This window comes from Nicotiana tabacum, chromosome 20, assembly GCF_000715075.1.
Source record: "Nicotiana tabacum cultivar K326 chromosome 20, ASM71507v2, whole genome shotgun sequence".
Taxonomy (NCBI): domain Eukaryota; kingdom Viridiplantae; phylum Streptophyta; class Magnoliopsida; order Solanales; family Solanaceae; genus Nicotiana; species Nicotiana tabacum.
The window spans coordinates 153,125,022-153,136,497 of NC_134099.1; the positions used below are offsets into that span (position 1 = coordinate 153,125,022).

The 11,476-nt window shown below is 36.4% G+C and overlaps 1 protein-coding gene across 5 annotated transcripts; it reads left to right on the forward strand.

Moving 5' to 3' along the window:
• The first annotated feature begins 689 nt into the window (after positions 1-689).
• On the forward strand, positions 690-9,582 carry LOC107779660 (cleavage stimulation factor subunit 50). Of its 5 annotated transcripts, none has more exons than XM_016600122.2 (14): positions 690-1,133; positions 3,372-3,455; positions 3,573-3,694; positions 4,747-4,819; positions 4,915-4,998; positions 5,071-5,157; positions 5,579-5,649; positions 5,746-5,797; positions 5,905-5,962; positions 6,907-7,007; positions 7,073-7,227; positions 7,921-8,029; positions 8,752-8,808; positions 8,879-9,582. In XM_016600122.2, the coding sequence occupies exons 1-14, from the start codon at positions 1,029-1,031 to the stop codon at positions 9,032-9,034; spliced, it is 1,314 nt and encodes a 437-aa protein (XP_016455608.1). In that variant the 5' UTR covers positions 690-1,028; the 3' UTR covers positions 9,035-9,582. The 5 variants fall into 5 exon arrangements, with proteins under 5 accessions (XP_016455608.1, XP_016455609.1, XP_016455610.1 ...); XM_016600123.2 differs by having other exon boundaries at positions 4,750-4,819; XM_016600124.2 differs by having other exon boundaries at positions 819-1,133; positions 3,372-3,469; positions 3,583-3,694.
• The last annotated feature ends 1,894 nt before the right edge of the window (positions 9,583-11,476 follow it).

Below are 11,476 nucleotides of genomic sequence, written 5' to 3' on the forward strand. Positions count from 1 at the left end.
CTTCGTGATATACTTGTATCGAGGCTAAATTTAAGGGTTATTTTTGGTTGAACATTGGAACTATCATTTTGTGTTTGATCTCTAATGTAGAATAGTCGAATTAAGTGACTTCAAAACCTTTTTGTATTGGGCAATTAAAAATGATGACTTTTCCAAAGAATAGATGATGACCTTCTTTCTAAAAAGTGGAGCATTAGCCTAACTTTTTGTACTATCGACAAGTATGTTCCCTAGAATATAAAGTAAACTATGACATTGAAAACTACATACCTACCTCAATCAATTTACACTTAAATATTTGTACTAATTCTTAATACAGATTCTACCAGAGAGTAAAATAAGTCAAAACTCACAAATACATGAATATATCAGAAATACATGAATATACAAAAATTTACAGAGTTACATGGGCTAATTTTCAAGTTAAATTGTTAATTATACTGAAAATATAACTCATAGACCATATTTTATGTGATTTTCTTAAAATAAAGAACATATCAGAGGATTGGTAGGAGTATGCATAGCAAATATAATTAATGCGCTATGCAATCAATTATTATGGCTGTAAATATTGAGTATAACACATATATTACATGCGCTATACTTTAACGAGGTAACTAACTGTTAAGTTATACCATTTGTTTTAGATGCGTTATAGATAATATGGTCCTCACACTTTTTTTCACCCATTTTTGTCTCTTGACTCAAAATTTATAATATTTTGGTTCCGGACTACCTTTTTCTTTTTGTTTTTAATGATGCAAAACAAACCTAAAATTAACTTGTTTTAAAATTAATTTCTAAAGCAAATCGAAATTGGGTTACAAAGAGAAACATTTTGGTGTCGGGAAAGTGTACTAAAATGGCGGCGGTAGAGTTCAGAAGTTCATAGTACCTGAGTTTCAGCTATTCACAATAATCTAATAGGAGAAGTTTCAAAATCTACACGAGCTTAAAGAAAAGGGGAAAACTGCAAAGACAAATTTGTGAATCAATAATAATTCTGGGGGTATTGTGTATCAGTTAAAATGGAGAGTAATAATAGCTTGGAGCAAACACTGCAAGATGGGAAATTGTATCGTCATGTTAATTCTCTCATTGTCGCTCATCTTCGGGATAATAATCTCAATCAGGTACTCCTTCCTCAATTCTTTGGTTTTATACATATATTTTACCTTTACAAACTACTTAAGTAACCTTTTTTGGGTAGGAGTTGATTACAGCATAAAAGATAGTCAAACTATGATCAATTATGATAAATAGTACTAGTAGGACTCATATAGACATCCCAGCTATCTTGTTATTGAGGCACACACACACATACACACGTGTGTGTGTGTGTGTGTGTGTGTAAAATTACCACATGCAACTAGTGCTTAGTTAATCTGTCATATGAATAATTACCAAAAAAATAAAATAATCTGTCATATGAATGTTTGATCACGCGAGACCTTTGGGAGTCATTATGTTGCACTGTCGGAGCTATTGTTTGTTAGACCGATGAGCGAGAAGCTTATAAGATTGTGTGAGAGATTAGGCTTTATTTGTGGGGGTATCAAGTTAGGGAATATTAAGAACAAGGAAGTTCCAGTTAGCCCTTGAATTAAGTTTAATGATAGTGTAAACAAGGTAAAGGGGAGCCTTGGCGTAACCGGTAAAGTTGCTGCCATGTGACCAGTAAGTCACGGGTTATGAGCCGTAGAAACAGCCTTTTGCAAAAATGTAGGCTAAGACTACGTATCATAGACTCTTGTGGTCCGGCCCTTCCCCAGACCCCGCGCATAAAGGGAGCTTAGTGCACCGGCTGCCCTTTTTTTTTGATAGTGCAAAACACAAGGCCCTGGCATCAAACATAGCCTAGAGGGAGTGATTTTCTGTTTATAGTTGTTTCGGTTAAGAAAGCTATTTGATTGATAGCCAAGAAAGACGATTGAGTGTTGCATCTTTGGAAGAAAGGAGGAAATGGTGAGGGAAAAGGTCAAGAAGAAACAGGAGGATTATTTCTCTTGAGGTGATGTATGCATTCATCAATTTGTTGTGTAGATATAGATCTGCGTTGTTGGAGATTCATTCCTATTACCATCTTTTGGAAGAGATTGGAGTGATCCAACATTGAATGGATAGCTTCATTATTTTTATTTTTGCTTCTTTCTTTATTTTCTGCGTTTCTTTTTATTTTTTGGTGCCACTACGAACATATTCCTTCTTTAGTGCGGGTGGGTGGGCGGATTGAAGATTTGTGATCATGATCCTTTTCCATTTAGGAAGGTAACAAAAGGTATCACTAGGGCATAGGAGGTTCTAAATTATTAGGTGATTGAGTGACTCAGTTCAGTTGAGGACATTGGTGATTGCCAACAATTAGATACATCTAACAAGGGGCAACTTGAATGTACCCTTAATGTTTGGTAATGCAACTTGTGGTCTTTCAGATGAAAGTGTCTTTACACCATGCCTCAAATACTCGTTGTCTCCGTGCAATTGTATCTAGTTCTGGACTTACCGGAGTAGAGCTTCTACATATGAACTATGAAGGCTGCGTAGCTTAGGGAAGTGCTTCTTTTATTTGGCCTCTATTCATGCTCTGATGTCATATCCCCCACAATGTTCACCGCTAGCATGTTTATCGTACCTCTTAGACCATAACATAATTTCTTTTTGAACAGAATTGCTAAGTCTTGTTAATATTTCGTGGGAATGAACAAGTGGTCATGTTTGCTAACGATACTGGAGATCTGACATTTTGGCGGTTCAATCCCCAATTTTTTTTTTTTCCGGTTTCATTTAAGAGGGTGTCTCCTATTTCTACATTAACCTCCTTGGTGCCCGACAAAGTGCTACTAGTCGAATCCTCAATGGACCTGAGCGATAAACCTAAATCCACCGGAGAAGATGAATTAGAAGGAGAATTTGAAGTTGAATTGAGCCAATTCCTACTCCTTCAGAGTCATCTCTTAAGCAATTCCGATTGGAAGAACTTGTGAGTTGTGATTTTCCCCGACCCCCAAAGAGTAATTATCTCCTTGAACAAGGAAACATCTACAAGAACTCGAAAATATTTTGGCCTCAAGCTTTCTTTGCCAAGGCCAGCATATGTTTTCTTTGGTCATTTTGCTGGATGTTTCTTGCTGTCTCTTACATGTGATATGGAATCATTCCGTGAAATATTGTAGTAACATGTCAGCTGCAAGTGAGAGGTTTATTCGAAAGCAGTCATCTTTTCCCGGGTTAACTGCATGATCTTACACTACGATGGGATTCAAATAGCAAAACTGAGAACATCATTGTGTCTTTTGTTTTGAATAGAAACTCTACATAACAAGGCCAAGTTAAGTAGAGGTTGTGACGAATTCTGCTATGCGTTGTTACAGGCTGCAAGTGCGGTAGCTTCAGCCACAATGACACCAATGAATGTTGAAGCTCCTACAAACAAGCTACTTGAATTGGTTGCAAAGGTTTGTATCGGTTGGTAAGGTTTGCTATTATTATGCTTTCACTAATTTTAAGTTGTTCAACATGGGGTAAGAGAATAGATATAGAAAAGCTTCTTTATCGCTCTAAGCCGTTAACAGGGTCTTGCAGTGGAGAAAGATGAGATGCTGAGAGGAGTTTCCACAGCTGCACCTTTTGATCCAGTCATAACTACAGGATATGGCTCAATCCCAGCCCCTCGGACTGCTTCTGTTGATTTCAGGTACTCTATCTCCCTAAATCGCGCTATTTTCTTATCAACGTAAAGGGTGTAAAAGTTCCCTTTTATATGTTGAGTGTTAAAGTGCAATTAATGCGTTGTCGGTTGACCAAAACTCTAAAAATCCTTGTGCCACGCTGGTGTATGCGGTTGACAATTTCCATTGAGTTGAGTGGAGTGGATTATCTGGTGATTGTGGGAAATGCTTTGAATATTTGAATATTAATTTTTGTAATGAAGAGTAATAACTAATGTGGGATGTTTACCTGTAACCATTTATGGAAAGACTAGTCTACTTAAATATTTCTTTTCCTTTTCCTTTCATTAGTTTCATCTTTCAAAAACAGATTGGCAGCCGGCTCTACGTGCTATGATGATAAGTTTCATTTTGTAAAATAACTAGTTTCCTTTCGGAATTTATGTATGAGGGCACTTTTACGCTGTAGCAGCTTTTATTTTATCATTAGGTTATGTCAATCATAGACTCTGTTGTTTAAGTTTGATCCTTCATAAGCCTTGCAGTAGCAGTGCAGAATCCCTTTGGATAAACAACAACAACATACCCAGTATTATCACACACTGTGGGGTCTGGGGAGGGTAGTGTGTAAGCAGACCTTATCCCTACCTTGTGAGGATAGAGATACTGTTTCCAATAGACCCTCGGCTCAAGAAAGCATAAGCACCACATTAATGAAAATATAGACAAGAAGGGACAACACCAAAGAGCCATATAAAAGCCGAATAAAAACAACAAGGTGCAGAATCCTTTGGATCTGTTCACCAAAAGATTTAGTGAGGCATGTGGCCTATAAATTATAGTGAGCCATCAAAATGCATCTCTTAATCATTAATCCTAAGAAGAATGTCTCGAGATTTCAGTTTTCATGATTCACCATATATAAATATGTCTGCGTGAATCATAAAAAGCCCATTTCCTGGCTCTATCTGTATCTCTGTATATAAAAACTTCTTCTTTCTTGAGTATTAACGAACTTATGAATGATGTTGAGATTGTCATTTGATGGAGCTGATAATTAAATTCTCCTTCTGAACAGTAGTGTGAACGATACAAAAGGCTCGTCAAAGATTATCCCAAAGCATGAATCACGACATGTTTCTGAGCACAAGGTTGTATCTTAAACAAAACTGTAGGTTTGAGCTCTCATCTTTGTTTCAATTGCTGATTTCCAGAATCAATTTCTCAGGAAAGAATTTTCTTTTAGAATGTAGCAAGGTGTGCCAGATTTAGTCCAGATGGAAGATTTCTTGCTACTGGAAGTGCGGACACGTCTATTAAACTGTTTGAGGTGATGTATCTTTTCTATAGCACTCCAATTTCCATTCTTTTACTTCTACAACTCAAGCGTTGCCTTATGCAGATTTCAAAAGTTAAGCAAATGATGCAGCCAGACACAAGGGATGGCCCAGTGAGGCCGGTTGTACGGACTTTTTATGATCATCAACAAGTAAGATCTTGATATATGATACTTGCATTTCTTGATTCCATTGTCATGGATGTTAACATTTTTATGTTAGTTATTTTGAACATTGGTTCATAAGAGTTAATTTTATCAACTATTTAAGTAAGAACTTTACTGGATCGCTTTTAAACAAAATTATGTTAACTGGATTTTTCTGTATGATGTTTTCCGAGTAGCCTCTGCCTCCATTAAAATGCTGAAAAGAAATAGAAAGTAGCATCTCTCTCTCTCTCTCTCTCTCAAGTTTATTGTCAACTTGGATTTGGCAACATGGTGTTGTGCAAGATATTACCTTTAGATATTGATGGTACCTATTTCCTCTCTATTCATATGAATCTCAGTTTCTGAGGTGTGACTATCTCAGGATTTGCCCTCTTTCTTATCCATTACTTATACATAACTGCAGCCAATAAATGACTTGGATTTTCATCCGCAAAATACAGTACTCATATCTGGAGCAAAAGATCGCACCATCAAGTATGATATATTGTAATTAACTGTGAAATTGCATAATTTGCTTGTCATTGGAATATGAACTAAATACTCTTCTTTTTTCTCTTTGACTGTTTTCAGGTTCTTTGACTTTTCAAAAACGGCGGCAAAGAGAGCCTTTAGAGTGATTCAGGTCACTCAAATGTTTTTTAAATTTTCAAACCAAACATTAATCTTGAACTTATTTTAGAGAAAAATATACTAACTATGCTATTGGATTTATATTGTATATTTTAACAGGATACACATAATGTAAGGTCGGTGTCATTTCATCCTTCAGGAGACTTTCTTCTGGCAGGCAAGTGCATTTCTTTTTAGTTAGCTACTGGATTTTGGACTGCTATGTACTAGTTTGGTGAACCTAAAGTTGATTTAATGACGCTATGTCAGACTACTTTTATCTTTGAAAACTATATACTATTTTTCGTCCTAAAATTGGAGAAGTAGGGAAGGCATACTTGTACAGGTCGCTACCAGAACAAAACAAGCAATGCACGTGTGCGCTATAAAGTGTAAAAATCTTTTTGCCCATCTTTTTTGGTATTGGTGATCAAATTTTCTTTGTCGATGTGCTAATCCTCTCTGTACAGTTACTTCTAACTAGATTTTTAGAATGGCTTTTAGGTAAAGTAACTTTTGTTATTATTCCCTGCTTACTAAAAAAAGTAACTTTGAATTATTCACATATTCAGTACTAAGGGAGTGCTGTGACTAACAAAAGGAGTAAGGCCGTCCCTTTTGCAAACGTACGGAGCCGATGATATTCAAAATATCATCTACAAAATGAAAATTGCACCAAAAGCTAAGGCAGTGAAAAAGAAAGCCTTGTATCTATGATGTGATGCCTGGTTGAGTGAATCAACAGATTATGTTGGTTTCTAAATCTTAAGGAGAAATGGAGCTCTGGATAGGCAGCAATTGATCTTAACTTCAACCAAGAGCAGAAATATATATCATTAGGTGTCGTAACTTGTTGATATGAAGTACAAAAACTGTTAGTGACAATTCTCACCATGTCAGATGACCAAGCTTTCTTGGGACTGGCATCTAATAAAGCTAAAATTGGTTAGAGAACCAATTATTTGATTCTATACTCATAAGATTGTCTAACTTTCTATCTGATTAAAAAAGATTGTCTAACTTCCTATATTACCCGCTATTATTTACTGCCAACTCGTTCAGATGAAGCAGCAGAAGTCTTGCCTATCGGCTAAAGTTCTCAAATAATGGTGGTTGTTACAGGAACTGATCATCTAATTCCCCACCTATATGATATTAACACTTTCAAATGCTACCTGCCAACAAATTTCCAAGAGATGGGTGTCAATGGTGCTATTAATCAGGTAACTTCGTGTATGTAGATGCTTTGATGAGTGGATTATTTGTTTACCATTTTACTTCCTTACAGGTTAGGTATTCATCTACTGGCGGAATGTATGTTACTGCATCCAAAGATGGTGCTATTCGGTTATGGGATGGGGTAACTGCTAGCTGTGCGCGATCCATTGATGGTGCACATGGAGCAGCAGAGGCCATAGGTGCAAATTTTACAAAGGATGAAAGGTTAGGGATCCCTTGTGGTTACAGCTTACAAGCTTGAACCAGGATTCTTTTCTTCAACGGAAAAGAAAAAGAGAAAAAGAAAAAGGCAAAAAGAAAGAAAAGAGAACAAGAGGTTTATTCCAGTTGAACAGTCTAGAAATGAATAGGGGGATTTTTGCCTTTTCATGGTCTAGAGGGTGGGAAACTTGTGAAAAGAAGTTGCATATGAGAATCTTCTCTTCCCGTTTTGTCACAAAAAAAGTTGCAGCATAATATAGCCTGCTTGATAACCAAGTTTATCTTTTATACTGCTCATGCACTTAACCATAAAAACGTTGTTGATCTTTTCTTTCAAATTTTAATTTAGCATCATTCGTGACCCTACTTGACATAGAGCTTCATTTTTTAGTTGCCATGTGGAACTTGCTTTACGTTCTATGAGAAATTCTTGATAATTTATAGGGCTTAAGATGCTTTCTCAAGCTTGTTTATTTCAATTGTTTCCTAGGTATATTCTCTCATGCACTTAACCATAAAAATGTTGTTGATCTTTTCTTTCAAATTTTGATTTAGCATCAATCGTGACCCTACTTGACATAGAGCTTCATTTTTTTGTTGCCACGTGGAACTTGCTTTACGTTCTATGAGAAATTCTTGATAATTTATAGGGCTTAAGATGCTTTCTCAAGCTTGTTTATTTCAAATGTTTCGTAGGTATATTCTCTCATGTGGAAAAGACTCTTCGGTGAAGCTTTGGGAAGTTGGCACAGGAAGATTGGTCAAACAATATCTTGGAGCTACACATACACAGTTACGCTGTCAGGTATGTCAGGCTCACACTGCTTGCTTTGAATCATGTTTCATGTTACAGTTATTTATTTCATTCATAGCAAAGTTGCATATTATGCACTATCCACTGTTTGTCATTATTTAATATGCGCTACATGGCAGCATATGCCAAGAATGCTGCATTTAGTTTGTCATTCTTGTGCCAGCTTCTCCATGGTTTCGAACTGCTTGTTGAATATGCTGCAGCTATCATGATCACCATGGAATTGCATTTTAAAAATAGCAGCTAATACATGGAAAGTATAACAACAATAACACCTCAATCCCAAGCTATTTAGGGTCAGCTGTATGGATCTTCATTATCCATGTCACTCCATTAGGCCTGTCCTAATTTGGTGTTCAACTATCACATGGAAAGTAAAAGATACTCCGTATTTTACAATAGATGTACCAACCAGGAATTATGTTAATTTCTTGTTGGAAGTTCTGGTGATTTTTGAGATGTGATTGTCAGAGAGGATGCTTGTGAAATTCTTCTATAGTGGATTTCCTGTATCTCATGCTTGTCTTCTTTAGCTAGGCTATATTTTATATATGCATAACTTGTGGTGTTTCCTTCTCTATTTTCTTCTGTTGTTTAGACTGAGCTTTTCTTCATTCCGAAGAAAAGGAGCTTTGCTATTCCCACTTTTAGGAGAACATTTTGCCTCACATTCTTGTTGACATTTGACAGCTGAATAATACCTTTTAATGCAGGCTATTTTCAATGATACAGAAGAATTTGTATTATCAATTGATGAATCTCTGAATGAGGTAAAGTATAGCTTCCTTCCATACTTATGCAGGTAAACGTTATGTAGATTAATTACGATGTTGGTCACAGATTGTTGCATGGGATGCTCTGACAGCAGAAAAAGTGGCTAGGTGGCCCTCCAACCATGTTGGTGCACCTCGTTGGCTTGAGCATTCCCCAGTAGAAGCTGCATTTGTGTCCTGTGGAATGGACCGATCTATTCGGTACTGGAAGGAGGTCCTTTAGTGCCACTAATGAGCCAGTGGCATGTAACAAAGCTAGAGATATATGCCACTGTAATTTAATAAGCTTTCTGTAAGAAACTCTCAACCCACTTGTTTGTTGTATACTCGAGAGAAGAGAAAAGAGGTATTCATCGTAGGAAGGTCAACCGAGCAACCTCTTTTGTTTTTTCACCATGCCGTCAGCTAAGTGGATGAAAGTGATTTTTGCTTTGTCTTAACCCCTCTCTCTGCCTCGGATTCTTTTCCTCTCTGATGGTGAAGGAAAGCAAATAAGAAGAGGCAAGGAGCTACAAGGCAGGTTTCAGGTTGGTCGAGTGGTCGGGTGCGATGGTTAATCTCCTCTATCTTGATAAGGGTCATTTGCTGATCATCCGAATTCCCCAGTTTTTCATTTACAGTTTTACACTATGTGGACACAGGCTTGATTATCCTTTTTAGATGTTCAGTAGCAAACTTGTACTGTTTATAGGAGATTTCATGTTTCTCTTGTTACAATGGAAACTGGAAAATTTTCTCCTCTCAATGGATATTTCTCCACTTTTCAAATTAGATGTTATATTTGATGCTTGTTAAAATGAACACCTTTGAGATTGAAATTAGGAGTATATTTTATATGTAATTTGAAAGCAATATAGATTTTAAAAGACTCCTTTTAACATAGATGATTATTGTTCTGGATTTGTCACCTACAAATACAAAATAGTATGATAAATAGTTGTATGGAAGGCATACTTATAGCAACTATTTGGATTCTTGCCTTTAAACCCCTCTGGCTATTTCTGTTTCAAATTATCAAATTGAGAGAAGTACTCAAAAATCTATATTTTTATTGCAGTATTAGATATATTTCCGATTGATATTTGTGGTTGAAAAATGAGACTCGAAATGGAAGAGAAGTAGAGAGTAGTTTGGAAAGATATTTTCTTTAGCACTATGTAGTGGTGACAAAATTTATCCATATTATCCACTAAAAAATAGATGGGATTTTTACCTATCTATACCATATATCAAACCTTATTACCCTCAATGTTTAAGGTTTGTGTTTATTACATTTAAGCATACCAAATTATCATTTCTATACCATAATTCAAATTAAGGGTATAATTATTCCTTCATTTATTTTAGGCGTGATTTTAGGACTGTATTTTCACGTTATTTGGTTTACCCGCCTCTCTCTCCTCCCACCCCCCACACCCCCTACGATTTACCTTCAGTTAATTCCCCCCCCACCCCCACGATTTACCTTCAGTTTTTCCTCTATTCTCGTACAATCTCTTCTCACCCACAATTACCATCACTTTCTTCTCCACTTAATTACCTTCAGTTGATAGTATCCCCCACGATTTGGATTCACTTCCATCTTTGTCTTCAACTCCTAAATCATGAAAAAAACCAACACTCCCCAAAAAAAAATCATCAAAAGCTATATTAGCTGATATTCCAACCTTTGATTTGGGTGTTTTAACACCAAAATCACCACCAAAAAACCCACAATCGACGCATGCAAGTGAACAAACTACTGGTATTTCATCTCCTAAACAAATTCGTGCGGAAATGAGAAGCAAGCATTTGCACGATGTTGATGTTGGTGGAGTTGATAAACTAGTCGAGAATCAACTGAAACGCAAGGGGAAAGAGTTGAGTGTAGATGACGATTTTGTAGATGATTCTCCCAAAGTTCCATCTGTGAAAAAACACAAGGTCTCTCCTTCTTCATCAAAACCAAAGAAGAAGAAACCCTCAAAAAAAGTACCAAAATTGGTTAAGGAAAAAATTTCAATAAAGGTAAACACTATTTATGTTTCCTCACTGTTTTGTAGTTTGATTTTGGTTGTAAAAATCTGTTGTTCAAGTGTTAATTTAGTGTTCAAGTGTGTTTTGGCCAAATGTGATATTGTCCTAATTTTGTAGATTATTTTTCGCAATTTTGTAGGTTTAATGGAACTGTGATTATTAGACAGTGTATAACTGTAGTTAGTTTCACCTCCTTTTTCCGCGCCCGCGAGGGTGTGTGGGGAGTTTTCTCCAATTAAAGGACAGTCGAAACGGGATTTGTTTGTTTGTTTCAGAGTCGCCACTTGGAATTTTAAGGCGTCCCAAGTCACCGGTTTTAATCCCTGAATCGAGGAGAATATGACTCTGTCTATTTAACAGTCTGCGCACCAGAAATCCGGATAAGGAATTCTGTTAACCCGGGAGAAGGTGTTAGGCATTCCCGAGTTCCGTGGTTCTAGCACGGTCGCTCAACTGTTATATTCGGCTTGATTATTTTTGATTTGTTAAATACATTTTTATTGCATGATTTTATTGTTACCGCTTCTATTTAGATTTAAAGACCCTTCTTTGAATCGAATCACGCGTACGTATATTCGTGTTATAAATTATATTTTTAAAACATGCGGAGTTGTGTCACGCGCACGTGTACACAATAATATAGATAATA